We start from the raw sequence: 22,888 nt of genomic DNA on the forward strand, positions 1-22,888 counted from the left end.
TTGTGCAGAGTAAGAGGAATTTTGAATAGAAATGAAAGTTGAGCAATTCAATAAAATTTGTGTTTATAGCTGCCAGTTTATCCTTTTATTAGCAGCCAGTGCAAGAGAACAGAATCCCGTATAGAAAAGAAGCACAAAACACAGCAGTAAATTAAATCCAAAACATGTGCTGTATTTCTTCAAAGACAGTGGGGGAGTAGGTGCTGCAGAGCAAAACTAAATCTGAAAGGAGCCACTGAACTGAGCAGAGATAAAAGGCTTTGAATAAGCTCAGTATTTACAGTAATGGAATATTAAAACAGACAACGGCCAGAACAATATAAAACATGTGTAAGTGAATAATTACGCGTGACAGAGACGAAGAAATTTGCACAATCCAACAGCTCAGCTGGAGCTTACCGAGCTGTAGAGCATGCCCTCGCCATTCATGGCGATGTAGAAGCCACTCTTCACCCCTTGGATGGCCACCACTCTCAGACCCACGGGAATAAGATTAAACAGGGCTGCAGAGCGGAGCAGATTGAAGCAGAGGCAGGGAGGCACAAAGAGGCAGAGACAAAGGAGACACATCAAATACAAAAAGGACAGAACAGAGCAATTGAGTTTGAACTTAACTCTTGACTGTACAAGCCTTGATCTGTGGCTTTTGGCTACCCGTCAGCAGTGGAGGGAACAGGACACAGATAATAAGAACACCATCACACTTCGCGGTGAAGTGTTGGTGGTAAATCAGAAATCTGAAGGCATTTGGTGGCAGCTAACGAATAGAAGGACACATACCGTACTACGGCATCTCCATCGCATTATATCTGGCTGGCTCGTTTAAACACTAGAGAGAGGTTTAGATTTTAAGAGCAATAGCCATCTCATAAAAATTTAGTACAAATGTGTAACAATGTGTAAAGTAGGGCGTGCTGTGGTGGCGTAGGGGATAGCGCAACCCACATTTGGAGGCCTTCAGTCCTCGACGCGGCCATCGCGGGTTTGATTCCCAGACCCAACGACATTTGCCGCATGTCTTCCCCCCTCTCACTCCACCTTATATGTCAGCCTACTGTCATATAAGGGACACTAGAGCCCACAAAAGACCCCCTGGTGGAAAAAAACAAAACAAACAAAAAAAAAAACAATGTATAAAGTATATTTTCTGTTCACTGCAGTTGCATAATTTCACTTAAGAAATTTTAGAAAAATGTGTCCTTTAATGTGAGCACATTTACTCATTAAGTGAAATCAAATGACCAGAGGTGGAAGACGCCTCTTGTGTTGCACCATTACAAACGTAAACATGTAGAACTTGCTAAGCTCTACTGACATTTCTGAAAGCTTAATTACACTGCGGTAATGCAAGTCTGCCTGTTGTTGAAGTTGTCAAGCGTCATTGTCCTAAAGCTTTCAAAGTTAGGCATCGAGGTTAGGCAACATAGACAGTAGAGGGCGGTTCTGACTTAGCTTCCAAATTCAGAGCAATGTTTTAGACAAGACAAGGTGGAAGAAATCTTGATAATGTAGTCTGATAAATTGAGATAAATGGAGGCGCTACATTACACAGGACTGTTTAACACATTGTGACAAGTGGATTTAGGAAACAAGAAGTTCTGTCATTATTTTTTTTTATCCTCGTCATCATTTTCCTTCCTTTGGCTGATTGCTACTTGAGCTGCACCGCACCACACTGCCGCCATGAATACCAGTAGCACTGCTCTATTTACATTGAAACAGGCATCTGCAAGCTCTCTGAATAAATAGGCAGCAAATGAATGCAGAAAATTCTGTCCATGTGCATCTGCATATTTAGCGTTGGGTATAAATGAGCCTTCGCTGGAACTGCGTCTTAACTGATTGTGTCAGTTAAGACAGATATTGAGATTTACAGCAGTGACTCAACAAAAGAAGACCAATTGCTGTCTGGTTATACAATGCATTTGCTCACAAATTAAAGGTTTGATTTTCCTATATTTCTCAGTGTGTGAGATAATGCCCCTGCAATGATGGACTACCTTATTTTAACCATTTTTACGCACCTTTACAACATGTTTCACCAACTTTGTCGGCGTCTGTTTTAACTAATTAATGCAAGTAATTTTTCTTTTATCACTGTATAAGTTGGGTTTCTATTAGGTTGTTCTGACTGAGGAGTGTCACTGTTTCTACTTCACACATAGTAAAAATATAGGTAGTCTATAGGAGCAGGATGATGATTGTCATTCTTTGCCTCTGTTTGTTCTCCTGACTGAGGCATGACTTTGACGGACATTGGCCTGGTGAAGGTGTGAGGCACTCTTTACCGACAGGGAACTCCATGCATAGCTGAAATGATTGCTCTGCAAGTGCCGATGGGGACTATCAGATAAAACTGGCAGGGAAAAGCAGAGATATGCCAACACAGGTCAGTCCTCTGAGCTGATTCAATTTCACTCAATAAATATCGACATGCTGCTTTTGCCTGCCAATGGTTTAAACCTGCCCTAGGGCCACTGCAGACCGGCCATTCATAAAAGCCTATAAATTAGCAGAGTTCAACTTTCAATTCACTTTGTCGGGCTCAAGATTTTTCTTATTTCCTCTCCTTATAATTTCCGTAAACATTAGTTCTTCTCACAACTGACAGATCCCGTAAAAGGTGCCATTTACAACTTATCCTGGCTTGAAAACACATAACATATAGCATGCTGCAGAACTATTGTACTTTAGTTCTGGTCCGTTGTTCTTGCACTAATTTGTCATCTAAAAACATTTATTGAATTGACAGGAGTCGGCAGTCGGCTACCGTTTAAACGTCCGGCTTTTCTATTTTCAGCCACTGATTGATTTCATTATTACAGCAGCACTGACTCCTGTAAAGAGTATCTGATGACTGTCCTGAAGGTGATTCTTCTTCTTTAATACCCCCTCAGGCAAAAGAGAGAGGTCTGAATGGCACAGGAAGCATTCAAGAGATTTCTCGGGATCTTCTTTTATTAAAAAAATCAGGCAATAAAGCAGGTTGAAACGCATCAGTAAAGTAAAACTCCTTGAAAATGGCAAACGTTCCCCCAGAATGGTAATCTTCTTTAAGTAAATCCTGCAGTTTGGCTGGAGAAATTTTATTTAATGTGAAGACTGCCAGCATAGCAGGAATCACTCATGAAAGGTTTAAAAGGACATCCGGCCAAATGTGAAACATGAAAAGCATTTGCTCACACCCAAAAATAAACTCCAAAATCCAGATGTAGCTGCTAAATTGTTTCTATTGTAGTAGTCCTGTTGCACCTGTGATTATCAGATTCTATTTAATTTGACCGAGGGAAACATTTAGGACTGTGATCAATATAACAAAATTGGTTATTTTATTAAACTACACTGAGGGAAATGTAAGGGTCACTATAACAATGTAAATTTAACACAATATAAATACCTATTCTACCTAAAAAGCTTTTTTCAATTTTGATCTGCACAAAAGCCAAAGTTCTCATTAATATCCCAACCATTAATTTCAACATCAGTTTCCCCAAAGAGACCAGTCCAGGACACTAATAGGTGCTGAGCAGGGAGCCTGATTTTCAGCTAACAGGGAACAAAATCTTATGTTCGGCCTCAAAACTTTGAGATATTAACCAAACTTAGTAAGTTTGTAAGGAGCAGGAGCAGAAATGGTGAAATTAGCCTTGACGTATGATGATTCTCATAATTTTTAAATTATGATGGTTTTTGTTATTATGTATGCAATTGATGCACTTGTGAAACTGTGATGTATAAATTTAGTTGTGGTTACAGTGTTAATAATTCACAAAGTTCCCAAAGCATAAAGCTTTCCTGGCATCAATTTGAGTGTGTGGTATTTGCTAATTTACCTTAGTTGCTATTTTAGATTTAAATATTAAAATATTGTAAAATGCCTACATACTATTGCAAATCTCACTTGTTATTTTGGAAATGTGTTAAACCTCTCAATTGTTTGAAGGGTTTATGAGGTGGGTCTGTTTGATGAGGTGCCAACTGATTTCAGCTTTAATTAAAATTATCTTAACATGAGTTGTCACAAAGTGTCAAAACAAGATGCTATCATTAACACAAAAGATTTGTTGACAGTAGAGACAAAAAATGTTTATTTGGGGAGCCTGTGCTCCCTGTTTAACAAGCTAGAAACATTCACAAGTGTAAAACAGTCGGATGATTGGATAGATTTATGTTTAATGACCACCAGTACTGACCAAGGTTAAATTATTGCTCAAGGAGTAACGGTAGGGAAATAACTTAAGGTTGGGCAACAGGTTATTTAGGGTTTTGATTTACAGCTGAACTGAGATTTGATGCTAAAAGGCTCCTGGGTGTGTTATCTTAAGAAAACATTTATGGCCATCAGTGCTACATGGGGAGTTAAAGACTAAGAATGCAGGTATCTCATTAGAAACAGTATCTTTCTAGAGTCTCAGAGTGTGCTGTTAATTACTGAGTCTGATCAACTGATTAATCACTGTTCAAATTTAAACAGGGCAGTTCGTTTAATTAATCATGTTTCATTTCAGTTGTTTTGGTGTACAGTTTGCATGTTTGTCTGACTTCCACTAAAGCATGTAAATTTACTTTACTTATTCCAGAGTTCAAAACAAAGCAAAACACTATGAAATGAGTCACTTTTCATCATGTTTGTGCCGAGCTTCTGCCTCACAGAGCAGCCAACATGCTAGCAGTAGTAGCAATTGGTAAACACCTGGTGGAACTGAAGAGGTTTCATACAAACTATTTCTCAGTAACCTGAGAAAATGGACCCTAAGAACATTGCTAAAGGAGCATTGTTGATAACATGCTGAAGGCGGAGTGTCCAAAAGAGTAGGAGCTTCTTAAAGAGACAGAGGCCCAATTTCAAAGTGTCGAATTGTGTACTCAGATTTGTTTTAATTTATATATATATATATACATCATTTTTATAACAGAAGGAAACAGGTACTTGATTGTGCAATAAAATGGGACTATGTGCATGAAAAGTACATAATATCGCCCCTTTAACCTACCACTACTTTAACTGCTCCATTACTTAATCTTTACTTGCAGTGGATTTGATTGAGGGGTATCAGAGTAAACATGAATATTGTACCAATTATTTTCCACTACTCATCTATGAGCAACTTTGTGTGGCTCCATCACATAAAAGCCCAATAAAAACCCATTAAAAACACATAGTTTGTGACTATAATACAAAAAAACTTCCAAGAGGTATGAGTACTTTTTGAAGGCTCTCTAGTCAATACATCACAAATACTTTTTGTAGGGCAAATTGGTGTAATGGCTTAGCAGTTTAACATCATTCTGGTGGCTAAAAACAACAAGTGCACACAAAATAGGTTATGTATAATTGGTTAACATCAGCTTTAGAATACAAAACAGCATTGAAAATAGTATCAATTTAAATGTACATCTATGTGACATGTACACTTGAAAAAAAAAAAAAAAAAAAACAACAACAAAAAAAAAACTATCCTCCATGCACCACCAGTCGCACTCATAGTGTAAGTGAGTGAAATTGGTTGGGGGTTTATTTGTCACAACAAACGGTTTTGTGCTATTCTCAGCACAACCATCCGTTGCGGGAATGCAGCAAATAATCAAAAAAGTAAATTGGGTTCAGTCTGAGCTCATGTTGTGCGAGGCACGCGGACAGCACGTGCTGCCTGGAAATAAATTACCGTATTCCATCTGCCAGTGCTGAGGATGCGGCAGGTCAGAAGGTGATGTAGTTCAAGGGTAGGGGTAATCCATTATTCTAATAATCCACCCTGGCAATCAATGGATCACAGCAAAGAGCTGCATATTAAATATCCCTGCTCCATTTTCATTATTTTTCGTGTGTGCTTCGGATTTCTCTCGCACAACCTATGACCCTCTGCTGCTCTTTCCGTGTCTTTCTTCGGACTGTGTACAAGCTCGAGGCATCTCAAATGGAGAATTATTCATTGGGCACAAATGGAGGTGGTATTTTTAGTTTGCTATGGCTGAATTATTCACTGCATTCCTCCAGCCAGGGGCCAGTGGGACTGCTTAACTAAAGGATTACCACGAGGTGGGGAAACCCTCCAAAATACAATAAAATCCTCCACTCCAGAACACAACAGAGGTACCTAAATATCAATAAAAAAAAAAGTGCTTCACTTGCACAGACAAAATGCAACGTGTCAATTTTCCTCCCTTCTTATGTTGTAATCTACTTTGTCCTGAAGACCTTCATTTGTTGTAAATAGCTTTAACTCAACCAGCATCCTCATCGTAAAATATAAAGTGACATTTGACGGGGAGAGGTTGTTTTTTTTCCCCCATTACATGACTGCTGCTATCCCGCAGCTCTGGCTCCAGCTTCCTTCAAGATTGGCAGGATGCTTTAGAGAAGAAAGGTCATGATTAGTTTCCTGACTGGCTTCCGTCCAGAGTGGTAGTATCATCATTATTGCTCTGATGACCGTTCTGTAGCATCAGGGAATGTACTTATTCCCTGATGCTACATGGGAAAGTCTTTTCAAAGAGGCAACCAGCAGTTTAAGGTAGAAGCGTATGTGATTTTTTTTTTTTCTCTATTAATTTATTTATTTATTTATTGCTCTGCAAAGGCATCTTCTTACATGGATCATTATGGAAATGCTTTTGCAAGACTTGGAAGAGGTGGTTCAAGGATGGCTCAAGAAATTCAAGGGAAAAGGAAAATGGTTTCCAAATTCTCATTTGACCATCTTAAATTATTTTCTTAAGCAACAACAGAACGTGATACTAACCCAGAACTACATTAATGAAAAATCTGAAGAAATATTGGGATTAATCTGAATCAGAATTTTGAAAAACCTCAATAGTTTCACGCTGTGGAAAGCATAATGTTGTCAAGAGAAATGGAGAGCTCTTAAACCATTGAATAACCATTTGACACATTTTCTTTCCCTGTGATTGCATAACCAGATGCAGGAATGAGGGCATGCTGCGCTATGAAGATGACTGAACAATTCCCTTCAAAACTGTGAATTTCAGAGGAGAAAATTCATTTTTGGAAGGCCCTAAACTAATTTTGGAGCACGTTAAGCTGCCCCCCATGTACCAGTTGCATAAGAATGATGGCTAAGTGTATATAATGTGGCAAAATGTTATATAACCAGCTGACTCACAAACCGGTAAAACATTTGGAAGCAGCAGCCTCTGTAGTGCTCCACTCACTGTTGTCGCTGTTCTCGTCCTTGCTGCCGTCGATGGTCCCATCCGGCTGCATCTGCAGGTAGAAGCCCTGCTGGCTGAACAGTCGCGTCACGATGCCTTTCAGCTGTGGCTCTGAAATGCACAAATTCACGCACGCACACGGGCAACACACACCGCACGCATACACAACCACCAGTGGCAGAGCCACGGCAGCATCCGCAACAAGAACATGTCAGAACAAGAGTCGCATGATAATGGAAAACACATTACTTACAGCTCTTTCACACACAAACGATAATTCTGAGCTATTTGAAATGCCAAGATCACCACAAACAAATCACGGAGGGAAATAACAGTATCATTATCTACAACAGAGTGCACAGGCTGTGGAAGACGGAGTGTTCAGATAACAGTGATTAAATCACATTTAATATATTAACAGTTTTTTTTTTTATTATTATCTCCAGACAGCACACATGCTATTACTGGGATCCCTGGTGAAGATGTAGCCTTAAAATATGTTGTTTGTGAGACTTGCTGATCCCAAGATGTCGCGCTCAAACAGCAAGATGTTTTTAGACTTTCTGATCACAACACTCCATGAGCATGGCCACTAAATAAACTTGCAGATTTGGACAGCCTTGTATATTATGGATTCAAATGTTTAAATGTCACTCTAATGACACTCACTAACCTTTTCCGTTTTTTTATTTAAAGCATAAAGCACAGATATTATTGAGTTGTATTGATTTGATTGATTTGATTTCCCACATTAAATAAATGTGCCTAAGTTAAAGGTTAGGTTTTACTTTCTTTCAGTGTGGAATTATATAAAAGATGCATTTCATTATTTCAAGGCTTTTCTGCACCAGGAGTTGAAGTATTTTATTACCAGTATTTAACCTCTAAAAACAAATGCTAATTTTTTTTCTGTGAATATATTTTATGAAAATCATATTCAGTTTGTAAAAAAGACAGAGAAAGACAGGTAATCACTCCAGAGTCAATCTCACCTTGACTGAATAAATTACTTATCCTCACAATCCAACCTCCACAGCTTTCACAATTTAAAAATAACTAACAGTACTAAACATTTCAGGACATACATTTCAGTCTTACCAGCTGTTGAAAGGTTTATGTCATCTGCCGCATCACTTTATGAAAATATAAATGGTTGCACAACTGGTACACTTTCACAGTAGGAGAAAATCAATGAAAATGCACTTATTTTTCTGTAATTTATTTCAGCTAATGCAGGAAAATTGATATTTTAGACCACTTGGAGGTGTTTTCAAAATTAAATCTTGAGTAGCTGTGGTTACGGAGTGAGTGTCACTGATATCTAAACTTAATCCTCTACTTTTATAGGTAGATTGTTTGAGTGAATGGACCCACTGGTATGTCTTGATGTTATAAAAGCTGTTGAGGCATCTTTTTAACATTGCAAAAACCCCAAAACAACCTCTATCTATGAGATGTAGGACTTCTGGCAAGTTGTCAGATTGCTACTCTGAGATCTTTACACTCTTGAAGTGAGCAGGTGGAAACAAAAATTAGCTGAGGGCAACAAAAGCGTCAAGGCCCCTAGCAGTGCCAGAAAAAAAGCTACAATACACGTGTAGAAAACGATGTTTATTCCAGAGATTCCCAGCCTGCAGTCTGTCCCCTGTTGGAAAAGCTTTTGATTTTTGTGTAAAAGTAAAACACAACCATTGCAATAAAGCAGAGATTTTGGCTCCTCACAGGGCAGTGGAGGAAAACTGTGTAGGTTTTGTTGTTTTTAAAACTAATTGTCTGGAGATTGTTTGACTTGGTTTTAAATAACAATATCCTTAAAAAATGGACAGTGATTACATACTTTGCTAATGAATATTATTAATTTTCATGAACATTATTAGCACTTTCAACTGTCTTTAGCATCATATGTTTGTGATTTGTAAGGACAACTATCAAGGTGCTCTTCCACAAAATGGTTTTTACTGGCAGGGAAGACTGGGCAACTTTTTAATGAGCACAACACAGACACTGAACTCTGCTGCTCTACCAACCAATGAATTTTTCTTCTTGATATTTTAAATCAAAATGTCAGTTTTTTAAAAAATAAGCTAACATTCAGACATTACCCACATTTGGTTTTGTCCTCCTTTTGCAGCAGTTACTGCATCAGTATTGAACGGAGGTGATATGCCTGTGGTTCTGCTGAGGAGTAATAAAAGTCCAGGTTGCTTTATTAGCAGCCATATTGTTGAGAAATAATTGGGTTAATGTCTCTCATTCCTGACAATATCCATAGATACTTTGCGAGACTCAGGCAAGGGTGACTTTGCAGGCAAATAAAGCACAGAACAGTATTGTCACTGGATCAAACATATTCCTGCTGGAAAATGAAATCAGTGTCTCCATGAAACGTCTCCATAAAGCAAGCATGCAGTGCTCTAAAATTTCCAGGGAGATGGCTGCGTTTACTGTAGACTTCAAAAATGTTGGTGACATGGCACCTCAAATCATCACTGACTGGAAACCTCACTGGACTTCAAGCAACATGGATTCTGATTAATTAAGTACTTTTCAATGATAAATAATACTGAGCATCTTCTCACATTGATGTTTTTGTTTTTTGTAGCATCCACATAGCTACTTGATTTGAGTGCTAAAACTATATTTAAGCATACAACTGTTATCTTGCAAGTTATACCTACATATTTCCTGCTAGAGTTTAGTGGGCCAAAAGTCCCACCAAAAGTCATGGTGGGCCATGCGTTGAGTTTGACATGTTATTTAGAGGCTCAACCTTTGCTTTTTGAGTTAATTAGGTGATTAAGGTATGACACTATAAATTCCCAATATTTAAATTTTCACAATATTCTAATTTTCTAAGACACTGAATTTTGGCGAATTTCATTGTCTGTAAGCCATTATCATCCGAATACATGGTATAAATGCTTGAAATGTTTTAGTCCCTGTGTAATAAATGTATGTAATATATACTCTTAACTTTCTAAAATGAGTGACAAAAAAAATGAATTTTATCTTATTGAATATTAAAACTTTTTTTGATGTACCTGAAAAAGGGACGTTAGGATTGGACCAAGGAGTGCTTTAATCAAGATCTTTTTATTTATTTATTTTTTTATTTCTGACTGGTTTATTACTGGTTGGAGCTGACAGAACTAAAAATCACCTGACTTCAGTTACCGGTGCATCACTGTGTAGAATTAAATTTATTTAAGAGTTGCTGAAAAGTGTGACAAGGAATCGTACTTTACGCTCTCATGTATCTGACGCAATGTCACAAAGTCCCTCAATGTTTGCTGTATGTGTGTATTTGCTCTAGAAAATGAAGAATATAGTACGAATTACCCAGACTGTCCTCCAAGGTCACAAGAGTTGGAGGACATGCAATTAATTTCAGTCTGGTCAGACACAAAATGTCCTAAATGATTTAGCAAAAAGAAACATTCAGAAACTTGCTTTCTTGAGAAAGAAAGATTGATTTAGCCTGATCCTAATTCAACAACAATAACAGATGGGATCTGCTCCAAAGCTGATTGCTCCAATAATTACAAGTGTGTGAGATTTATGCACATTGTAAAAAAAAAAAAAAAAGGGGCACAAGCGAATGGAAAGGGGGAGCAAGCCGAAAGAGTTAGCCAAGTAGTGACCCAGAGCGAGAGTGAGTTCACGTCTGCTCAACTGTACATCATCCCTGACCATCAATTCCCAACTCACCTACCCCTGGGTTAGTGCCATCAATTCCTAGGACAGGCCCTTCATCATCCATCACGGGCAGGTTGAGGAGAATGAGAGTGTGTGTGTTTATGCGTGTGTGAAAGCACATGGGAGTGTACACATCAGTAAATCACGTGTGATAACTAAGCTTCCATAAATTACGGCAACAGTGCAGCCCAGAGCAATGGCTGACGGCTCATCAGTTCCAGTCATTTAGCAGAGAGCGAGTGTACTGTACACATGTGTATTGGTGCGTGTGAAGGTGTAAACAGATTCCTGAAGCCTGCGTTTGTTCATGAAAAATGACTTTCAATGACAACAAAAATTTGAGATCATTGTATGAGTGTAGGGACCATTAGAACGACAGTAGATTTACTTCATATCAATACAGAAAGACAAAAACATTCAGGTACATTGACAAATGGCATCATGACCATGGGATGGTGAATGATCACCTGCTCTGACATCGTACTCCACAAGAAAGAAACACATCATAGTAATGTACACCGATATACACACAATATCAACCTGTACTCCACTTACACAGTTGTAAGCAACACAAATTTACAGACACACAACGAGGGACGAGAATAAAAACGGAGTCAACACTGATTGGCGGAGAAAATGAGGCTGGAAATGAAAAGAGGCAGAAGGAGAAAGAGCAACAGACGACCTGCTGGAGGATAGCTTGTGCTCGGTACAGGTGTGGGGGGAAAAATGTACAAAATTAAGCTTAATTTTTTTAAGAAAATAGCCACACAGAGGGGGAAATGAAGAAAAAGAAGAAGATAAAGAAGGCGAAAATCAGCGAGGGAGTGGGTCGTCGGCTGTCAGACAGGTGTTGAGGCCCCCAGCCCCTTCCATTCCCCGTTTGTTTCCTCTCACAAACACCCAATCCCTAACCACCCACCACCCCTCCCTGGCCGAGGAGGTTGTCGACATGGGCGCGAGATGGAGTGGAGACGTGAAAAACACAGCAAACACGGATGGAGGCTGAGCTACTGACCTAGCCTGCAGCCCTTATGGGACACCTGTGGAGGTTTCAAGGGTGCATCTTACGAAGGGGGGGAGGGGGAATAAGAGGAAAAACAACAGTCTTTTAAACAGGCAGAATTCATCAGTTCTCCAGTGTATCTGCTATTTATGGCAATGCATCAGTGCAAATGTAAGGATAGTCAAACATAAGACACACAGCATCTTTGCCTTTCATGCCTCCCTAATCAGATCTGAGTAATCACCTACCAACCAAATGATACTGAGAAGCTTGACTAATTTGCTCTCTATGAAGTTACTAAGATTTAGGAAATTTGGGGCTCTATAGGCACAGATATTGTTTGCTGAGGCTCCCCGGACGACATCGTATTAATCTGTCTGGCTTTAAGTGGAGGAAGTCGGTTTTGACTGCATCTGTTGTCCTCTCATTCTGCCTTAAAAATTGATGTCTGTCCGCCTCATCCCTCATCAGTCTGTCTGTGGGACTCTGAGTGGACCGGGCTGTCGTTCATCACACAACAGAACTATCTGGGTGAAGGGGGAGGTGGGGGGGGGGACTAGGGTGCAGGAGGGAATAGGAAGAGGAGGTGGCGGTGACTTGCAAGACTAGGCTGTTATCTGTGCACCATGCAGGGTAGAACCAGAGGAATCAGACAGGGAGAAGGCTGGACCTCGAAGTTTGGTGGGGGAACGGAGGCGACGAGTACGTCGATACGGCTCTCAGAGGCAGAGGGCTATTCCTCCCTTCGCTGCAGTAAAGCTCCCTGTCTGCAATAAACATTTACCATTAAAAACATTTAATCTCAAAAGAGCCTTGGTGCACTGCGGTGCGGCTTATCTCCCCTCTGTTCCCCCAATCTGCATTAATATTGAATTAGGTCATTTAAAGCAGCTTCCTCCCCCTGTATCTTCAATTTGCCTTTGTATTTGGGTTTGGAATGGGGGGTGAGGGTGGGGTACAAGAGAGTGGGTGGGAGCCTATTAGTCTACATGTGTGAGAGAACAAAACCTTCTCAGGTTTTATTTGAAATCTATTGTGTTTGAAAGCAATTTTATGTCAACGTAACTAATTTTCTTTATGGAGTTCAGTGAATAACTAGAGGAATAACGTCAAGGGAGGCAGTGTTTGCATTACATTCAGACAGCTCCTGTGCTTCATGTACAGGACCGACAGATAACAAGAGGACCTGCAGTGAAGAAACAGGTGGATTTTTCTAACGAAAAATCAACCGCCTCAGATTAAAGCCCCTGACTGCAGTATAATGTTTCTGCTACTCAAAGAGGGGCGGTTTGCGCAGGGGGTCTGGATGGGTAGGGGGTTGGGGGGTGTTTCCCTACACACACACAACACACATCTGTAATAAAAAAGAATTAAAATAAATAAATAAATAAATTGTCCCCACTGACCTGGTCGCCGCCGAACGGGTCTTTTCTTGCCGCTACAGAAACGGACTTTGCTGAAGACCCCCAAGAAATGCCTCTCGCAGAGAGAGCGGGGGTCTTTGCTGGGGCTGGGGCGACGTTTCGAAGTGGAGACGCGGTCGCTGTTGGATTCCCTCGCCTGGCGTTTCTGCCGGATCAGGGAGCTGGCGATAGCAGCCATCTGCCCGAACCCGATCAGCAAAGAAAGAGTCTATAGTCGCCACCGGCAGAGGTCGAGTCTGGATGCGCTCCCCTTTGCGTGGTACACGAGCACACGGGACAGAATATAGAACGTCGCTTCTGGGTCTCGGTCCGCCGAGAGTTTTTAACTAAATGTCATCCTGATCAGAGAATCCTGTGAGTCCCGCGCATCGTTTGCTTGCATGCCATGCACGGTCTTTGAGGAGACAGTTGCATGTAACTGTTCTGAGTTTCGGTCGCACCCGGGGGGGCCGGAGGAGGGGAGGAGGGGGGCGTGAAATCAGCACTTACAGATCCAGGGACATAAACCATAAACCTACGGGCAGGGCCGCTGGGGGCCGGAATATAAGGGGTGAAAACATGCAACAGTGTTCGGAGGTCGGTGCAGCTGCGTTGTCATTGGAGAGCCTCAGGTATTCCAGGTGAACGGCGCCGCGTCAAACGATCACGAATCCTCCTCTGCACAGCAGGATCCCTGACGCTTCTTTAATTATGCGCGTCCACCTAAAGCCAAGTAATGCGCGCCTCTCCGTGCGAAAAGAAGAAACAAGGTTGTCCTAACTTCCTTTGGTTGTTGTTTCTCATCGTCACCTCCGCGCACATTGAACAATGAGACCGTCCGCCGCCGGTTCAGACAGGAGCCCATATGAGCCCAGTTTTCTGTTCCGTCGATGGTACCTCTAAACGCAGTCTGAAAAAAAAATGGAATCGGCAGCAGAGGCTTTACTCTGCAAGGATGCTGCAGCGCTGGAAATGAAGCCAGCTGGGAGCGATTTGTGTCTGAGGAGCAACAATTAGTTGAAACAAAAGTGCTTTTTGTTGTAGCACACAAATAATAAAGGAGGTTTTTTTTTTCTCTTCCAAACGCAGTCGGTGAGTTACATCGCCAACGAGCGCTGAATGGTCCACAGTCTCCCCCTTTTCTGCCTCCCTTTCTCTCTCTCTGTTTCTCTCTCTCTCCCCCTTTCTCTCTCCTCTCCCTCGCTAACTCTTTTAACGCAATCATACGTGATTGAGGTTCGTATTAGGAATGCACAGGGATTGTTCAGGGATAGATTGATCATCTCTCGCAATGGAAATATAGAACTAAAAAGCAGATCAAGTAGAAAACAAGAGAATGGTTAAATGCTGTGTGCCTTTTGCATTAGAAAAAAATAGGTTCCACACGGAGAACATTTTTAATCTTTTCTTTACAGTTTGTTAGTATAGAATTTGTGATGATGCCAGCTGAAAATCAGTTAACTAAGAGTGACACAATTACATCTAACTGGTAGGAAAGCAATTTTTGGGCTTTCATCCACATCTTCATCATCCCAGATCTCTTTTTAAAAAAACATACATAACATACTGGTTTGGTTATAAAACTCCATGCAACAGGTTTGGGCAAACAAAAGGCATGAATGGCCAACAATGCAAAGACAAAACAGATGAGTGGATATGATTAAATAATAAATGACATGTATAAATGAAATGTATAAATCCAACATATTGACATATTTAAAGATGACAAACTTTGTCATTTTTTCTTCTCAATAAAACAAAACCTGTCGTGGTTATAAGGCTCAGTTTCCTTTGAAAAGTCAGACCTTTGTTTTTAGGTGTCTTCATCAAACATGTAAAATCAGCACGTCTTATGCTGGCAGTAGTTTATGTGACTAGTTCTAGCTCTCTATTAGACTCCCCATTGTCACATTTAATTCATTGCACTTGAATTGTGTCCTTGTGTCAATCCCACTTGAAATCTGCTCTTTAGTCTTTACCGTCCTCCACCAAATACAGAGAAATACAATGAAAGTTAGAGAATTGGTCATTCCCGTTTGCTGGGGACGCCACAAAGAATTGTGTTCACGGCACCAAAATGGTCCTGGACCCACAAAACACCTGGATGGGGCTGCTCTCATCATCTGGGATGTTTAAATGCCCACCAGATATTCCACCATGTCCTCTGAAGGGAAAACTCTTGCAAAAATCCAGACGTGAGTGGGAAGACACACATTCCCTGAACAGCTTCTGTGAGGATTAACAGTATGCATGTTTTTCAAACTGTGTCAGTGAGTGGATTTAGTGGCGCATGGTGGGCTGCCTGATATCAGACAGAATGGATCAGGACAGCATCACAGTAGACAAATAAGAACGGAGAAATCTCAACTTTCAGTGTTGCAGTCCTTCATTCCTCAATCATCTGCTGAGACAGATATGGTGGAACATTATGTTATGATTGATTCAGTTTAATATTGTAATTTTAGAAGAATGGATCAAATCAGCCAAGAAAGCAATAAAGATGAGGTGTAGGGGTGGGTTATAAAACTATATTCTAATCTACAAACATCTTAGAGAGCACTTCTTCAATCCAAGATCCAAACATGAAAATGTATGGCACAATTGCAAACCTAACCAGATATGGCGGTGCATTTAAACTAGAAGGCTGAGCAAGGAGAGCATTAATCAGAAAAACAGCCAATAGACTCAAAGTTACTCATGAGGAGCTGCAGAGGTCTAAAGCTCAGGTGCTGCGCTTCGAAAAAATGCCATGTGTGGAATAGTGGTTACAAGAAAGCCATTGTTAAAAAAACAACAACAAAACAATAAGAAGTCCTGCTCTAGTTGGAAAAAAGGTTCTCTGGAACAGAATTGAAATATTTGTGTTCAAAATGCTTTGTGTTACAGAAAAGAAACATTGAAAGTTATCCTATGCAAGACATGGTGATGGTATGATGCAATGAGGATTATTTATCAAGGCCTTGGAAGTTAGATGAAACTAAATACAGGCTGATTCTGAATGAAAATATTCTATGAACTGCATAAGACAGGAGACAGAGGTGAATCTTCCACTTCCAGCAGGACTACCACCTGACCGACACAACCACAAAGGAAAAATTTATAGCAAAGCATACTTTAATCAGAGTGTTCAGGTTAAAGTATGGAATGAAATCCAATTCAGAATTTTTGGCAAGTCTTCCAAAGTGACCTTAAGGAATACTGCACGATTTTCTGCATGTGAACACTGTTAAGAAGCCTGCAAACATGTGCTTGAAAACAGGTTTGTACTCAAGATAGATTAAAAGCTAAACTGTCAGAGGCCACTGTTTGTTTATGAACAGACGCAAAAATTGCAGGACAAAAACGCAAGACGTCATCAAACTTCCTGCATCCCTAAGATGAAGCAGCATGAAATATTAAAAGGCTTTCTCTGTGACTTTACTCGACATTCTATACCCAAACCAAATCTGTTCTGACAGCAAGATCAGGGAAAAAATATTTTAGATTGATCTACATAATATTTAAAGGACATGGGATAAGAATATGGCACTGGTTAGTCTTTTGCCTGATGTTTAATGTGAGTGACAGGAAGGCAGTCAGATATAGATAAAGACAGACAAAGACAATGGAAAGATAAGCTCTTTCCATTCCATGACTAAAATAAATGGTCAAAATATTTAATTAGAAATGAGCCATTGACTCAATAAGATTCAGAACAAATACTCATCATTAGGCATCGTATTATGCCTAATGATGAGAGGTAGAAATCATTATACCCCTGCGATATTCAGAAATATATCAACAACATTAATTGTTGTATATCGTGCTGTTGTGTGCAACAGCATGGTATTCAGTATACAGACAGGCCGTGGTGTGAAGCACAAAGGGAACATCTCAGAAATGAGCGGGACCTTGTAGAACCTGAGCGCTACAGAAGTGGACATATATCTTTGTCAGAAGAAGATAAAGTATATCCTTTCAAGAATCTGCTCAGCTTCCGCATTCCACTGCAGATAACTAGAGTTCACTTCCTGGAGAGATTTACAAAACAGCAGTGAAACAGTTCTGCACACGGTTAATACATAGGGAGACTTTTTTTTTAAATTGCTACACTGTTTGTTTGTTTTTTACATTTAAGTTTCTGTTTCATAAGTGTGGCACTTAAAAATGGTTAAAGTTTTCTTATTAACTAATAATTGAATCAGTCCAAATCTTCTCCGTGAACACATAGATGCTACACTGCAGCACATGAAGTAAAACAAAGCTAAGCCTCAGCATACCTGCGATCCTGTCATTTAGAACCCAAATTGCTTGTTTTTATCTGCTGCCATCTTGTGGTTAAAAAAACGAACCACAGCGTGATAAGAGGAGAGAAAAAAAAAAGTCTACGTCCAACTTTCAAGTTTCTCACTTCTGAGTGTCCTTGAAATACCTCGCAGATTTGTTGACTCACAACAGCCGGAGCAAAATTTAATAGCGTAATGTCTACTCAACTTTCTCGCTGAGTCTGTAGGAGGCTGAAGTGCCGAAATGTGAGAGAATGAAAGCAATCCCACTGCTCAGACTGCTTGTTCAACACACTTCTAGTATCGACAAAAATCCTCACATAAACGTGGGAAATTTGTGCTATTAAAGCGTTAAGCCACTGTAAAGGTGAATCAAACATTTAAACTACTGTCTGTGCAACAGTGAGGCAACTCATTAAAATCAACATTTGTCCTGTGTTTAAGTCTCTGAGGATAAGCATAGTTACCCAATTTAAAACCACATTAGGATTCCATAATGCCTGGAAACTAACCATGTAGCTACCAATCAATTCAGTCAGAAACCACTCACAAACGTTCCTATTTATTTTTCTATTATGGTGTCCACCAGAAAACCTTCTCTTTCAGTTGGGACCTTCTCGATTTTAAATTTTGAGACGTTACCGCCACAAACGTCAATGTTTTTCATTGGGGTTTAATGTGAAAGACAGGCAAAAACCAACTTATAATTGTGCCACACATTCACCCCACTTTACGTTGATAACCTTAAATAAAACCCAGAGTAAACAACTTCCTTCCTCTAGTTGGTAAAAAGAGTCCACTGGTATGCAATTTAATCTCATAGAGGTCTTGTGAAAGAACACACCAGCCATATCAGGGATAAAGCTGTGCAGAAGTTTAGAGTCAGGTTATAAAACTATGTATAAAGCTATGGGTATCTAACAGAGTGCTGTTCCATCTGGCATCTAAAAATTAAAAGAGCATGAGGAAGCAAAGAGGCCAATGATAAGATAAGAGGAGCTGCAAAGATTCGCAGCCCAGTTGGGAGAATTTTTTTATAGAGGAAAATATTAGTTATGCACATCCTAAATATTCCTTTTGTGAAAGGCTGGTAAGAAAAAAGCATTTTTAAAAGAAAGTTTAAAAAAATTAAGTCCAATTAGCAGGTCGAATTAGCTCCGGTCTTGTTTGATGAGGTCAAAATTGAACAATTTTTGGCCTCCACACAAAATTAACACTGCATATCATTGTAAACTCATCATCAACACTGGTAAACATGGTGGCAACTCTATCATGCAGTGGGGATGATTTATTTCAGCAGGAACAGAGTTGATAGGAAGATGAAAAAACTTAGCCAACTTGAGAAGAAAACATGCTAAGTACTACAAAAGGCTGGACCAAAAGCAGAATGGCAGCAATCCTAATAATACAGCCAGAGCTTGAATGAAGTGGTCTAAATCAAAGCATATCCATGTGCATGACACAATGGCAGAGTAAAAGCACAGACCTGAGTCCAATAAAGAATTAATGGCAAAACATGAAGGTTAAGATTTATAGACAGCCTCCATCCAATCTAAGTGAGTTTTAGTCATTGTTCCATTTATTTTTTGTTGATCTATCACATAAAATCCCCAATTGAATACATTAGCATTTGTGTTTGTAACATGACAAAACATGAACAAGTCTTATGTTGATAAGCTAATAAGACAAACAGAAAAATAAATACATATCTGAATTGTAGCTACTGCATGTAAATTATTCTAAATACGCTACAGTCAGCAAAGTGAGATCCTCAGGTTAATGTTTGCAGAAAAACACCCAGGTGCTTCACTCGCACAATAAGGGAAAGCAGGTGCAAACATTTATGCCAACTCCAAAAGCTCATTCACAAAACCATCTTGAGGTCAGTCTTTTATCCTGACTGAACACATTAATAAAAAAAAGTTTTCTTCCTTCCTTCTGCTTATTATCTACTGAAAAGGTACGCAGGGAAAGTAAATAAAGCATTGCAGAGAACAATGTCTGTTAAGAGATCTTCTTCCAAACAAGCACAGCCCAACTTTACTGTACCAATTATTTACTCAGCAATTTCAAAATTGCTTAGTAATCAAACATTTCCCAAATTATCATAATACACAGTGGACTAGTACCAGAACAACTCCCAAGTTCAACACCAAAAAAGAAAAATATATATTTTGCTACAGTTTTCTATGTGTTACTCCTTTGTGGCTGTACTTGTGCATCCCTCTACAAGTTATCAAAATTAAGAAATTCAGCAATATTTTAACTTCAACTTGAGACAGCTGCTTTAGGAAAACGCATGGATTTAAGTGTTGCGTCCATTTCTGTCAACACCTTTGAGCTGACTACTGAAGTTCTGATTGAGGTCACCCGGTTCAGGTAACAGTGAGCTGAGATGCAGGAGAAGGACTGCCGGGGCTTTCAGTTGGAGCCCTGCAGATCCCAGTGTGCACGCTGCTTTTGGTCCAAACTACCTCGAAGGAATCAGCTGTGCTTAATGGAGTTTCTAATTGTCTGCCCTGAATTTCACAAATTGAGAGGTGACAAAAGGAGGCACTACGCGAAACAATGTAGAGTTTTCCTTGTGTAAACACTGGACCATTTTTTTTATGCCTTTGAAAACAGGAACAGTTATGTCACAAGTCAACAACTGTAGCAATGCAGTCAGCTGCCTCTGAGATGACTAAAGGACATAGGAGTGATCTCAGGCTTTTTGCCAAACAGGTAAGCAGTGGTTGTGTACAGATATGTGTGCGTGTGTGTGGGCGTGTGTGTGATTGCATGGATGACAGTTAGTGTTGATATTACTCGATGCAGTATAGCATATTGTGTGCATTTGAAAAGTAAGTCTGGTTCAATAAGAATGTGTCATATCCAAGTTACATCTCTACTATGACATGCACTGAACGACTTAAGTCATGGGTAGTTTTTGTTGTTTTAAGAGTCTGAATAGTAGTTACACAGAACAGATTTTCAGACATTTTATTTTATTTTTTCAACTAAATGACCGATTTTTAAGTTTGGTTGATCAGTTGTGACTTGAGCTCTGTAAAACCAATTCTGGCATAAAAAGTTTGAATTACTGCCCTGGAGTGCGTCTGCTATGTCGCTATCCACGGTGCTGAACCAGGCTGCTAGTTTTGGGGCCCTCTAAGGAGCGCTTTCTGGGCCCCTGAAGTTTAATAACTTGATCCCTGCATTGCCCCTTTTTTATTGGCTCGCTTCAGACGGAGCACTGTAAATGTACAGCCCGGCTGGGACGAAGTATCTGGAGCTCTCTGTGTCCTCTTGGTGCCGACCGGCAGAAGCCATCTGCGGCGGGCGCAGACTGCACACAAAACTCGGGACAAACGCGAGAAGCGCAAGGAGAAGAAAAGGCTCTCTCTGCTGCAGACTCGGAGGATGTTAAACACTCGAGTGTTTAATGAGACCTATCCACCCCCCCTCCTTCTTGCCTCATTCGCATCCTCTTTCCTTTTTTTTATATATCATTCTTTCTTTCTGTTTCCTTGTCCCCCTCTCACCCCCCTCTGTCACTCAAGAGAGAAAGCATGCAAAAGCAAAGGCAGCTGTTGAAGCTATGTTTGTCTCTCACCGTCGGTGATAGTGGTCGACTTCGATCGTTGTCCACAGAAACACTGCAGCATATGCGCTCCTTTCTGAAGGAATGGCCTCAGAATCCTCATTGATTTGGGTTGGTGGGAGCCCTTCCTCAATCCAAACAATTGGGCAGCGCTATCACAACACAGAAGGGTCAGGCAGCATAGCGTTGCCAGCCAGCCAGCCTCTCTCCGTAGGCTTCGCGGCAGCCCCTCAAAACGCCAGAAGGGCACAGTCTGCGGGACAAATTACGCTAAAACGAGGCATCTTGAGTGATCTCCCCCCCAACCACCACCACCACCACCCGTCTCTCTCTCGCTCGTTCTCTCTCTCTCTCTCTCTCTCTCTTCCCTTTCTAGTGCTAGCTCACTCTCCCACAAGTCTATCATTCGCGTCCTCAAACTCCTCTTCCGCCACGGCAAGGCAACGCAAGGACGTTACAATGTGCTCTTTTTTTAATTGTAGCTACATCCTCTGCCTCCGCATCTTTCCCAGCAGAGGACGTAAAAAGCAGGAGCGCGAGAGGAGAAGGGAGAGACTGCGTGGAGGAGGGAGGGACGGAGGGAGGAGAGGGAGAGAGGGAGGAAAGGGAGCACACACGCCAAAGTTAAACTGCAGGGGTAAAGTGGCAGGCCGGACACCAGTGAGGTAATGCGGAGCTAAGAGTTTAGAAGAGCCGCACAGATGTTGGAACCAGTGATCCAATAGGGTTTTTTCTCTCTCTCTCCCTCACTCTGTCTTTTTTTTTCTTTTTTCTATTTCCACAAATCCACTGGGAGCAAAACGCAGAGGCTACGTCAGCCGCAGTCAGATACCTTAAAGTCATCCTCGTTGTTTGATAGTAGCAGAAAGTTTCTGGCTCTGTCGCTGCGTTATGAAAGAGCCAGCAGTTACCTCATTACTGCCCTTCAGATTCAGTTAATCTTCACACATCAGTGAATACGTTGTGGCCACAAAACAATAAAATCCAATCATGTATTTCGTATGATCTCTTCCCCCTCTACAAATATGATTAATAACTAACCACTTATTCAAACTAATCAGTATTTGTTTCCCTTCCTTCCATCAAAACAGTGTTCCCAATTCTCAACCTGAGCTTCAGCTCGATATGATGCAGTCCATCCAATATATTATTAGCAAACAAAGCCTGGAAAATATTACACCCAATTACTAATTTAGTGTTGCAGTTCTGCACATATTAATTCTGTGATTGCGTTTGTTGTGTATAAATACCAACACAATTCATAGTATGCAGGTATTTCAGAAAAGGCTGAATGGTTTATTAGGAAAAAAAAGAATGCCAAGGTCATGGGGAAGTTGGGACAAAACAAGAGTTTAATAAAAACATTCATTTTCTCTTTACATGTCAGAAGGCAGACTTATCTAGTATTATCACTTAACAAATAATAATAATAATAATGGCAATGATTATGAATGGCCTCCCATTGTGTGTTCTGCAAAATCTATTAGAAAGTGCTAAAAGTGCTGTTTAAATTAAGAGTAATGACCTATGGCTTAAAGCTCAAGCTCTAGGATCTAGATGTGCATTTTGACCCATGATGACAATCCTGGGTTGCATTGGTAAAATGAAGTCAATAAGAAAATTTTACCACTAGAGGGAGATACAACATAAAATAGTTACTGCTCAGAGGCAAACGATGGGTCTAAAATTAGACGGCAACATAAGAAATGGACACCAAAAGCAAACCCAAAACAAAACGCTGTTTCTGGACACGGGTAAGTGT

General features: G+C 40.4%; 1 protein-coding gene across 4 annotated transcripts in view; it reads right to left on the bottom strand.

Annotated features, from left to right (window-relative positions):
* Positions 1-22,888, bottom strand: part of fgf12a (fibroblast growth factor 12a) — a 41,534-nt gene that overhangs the window by 10,648 nt on the left and 7,998 nt on the right. Inside the window, exons 1-4 of one of the 4 annotated variants that reach the window (XM_044133503.1) lie at positions 13,282-15,358; positions 11,888-11,935; positions 7,174-7,284; positions 400-503 (exon numbers count right to left, since the gene is read on the bottom strand). In XM_044133503.1, coding sequence (XP_043989438.1) covers positions 400-503; positions 7,174-7,284; positions 11,888-11,935; positions 13,282-13,477 — 459 coding nt within the window. In that variant the 5' untranslated portion in view covers positions 13,478-15,358. Of the gene's footprint in view, positions 1-399; positions 504-7,173; positions 7,285-11,887; positions 11,936-13,281; positions 15,359-21,138; positions 21,635-22,888 lie in introns of those variants that run through there. The other 3 variants (XM_044133505.1, XM_044133504.1, XM_044133506.1) reach the window with 3 other exon arrangements.

This window comes from Gambusia affinis, linkage group LG12 (assembly GCF_019740435.1).
Source record: "Gambusia affinis linkage group LG12, SWU_Gaff_1.0, whole genome shotgun sequence".
Lineage (NCBI taxonomy): Eukaryota > Metazoa > Chordata > Actinopteri > Cyprinodontiformes > Poeciliidae > Gambusia > Gambusia affinis.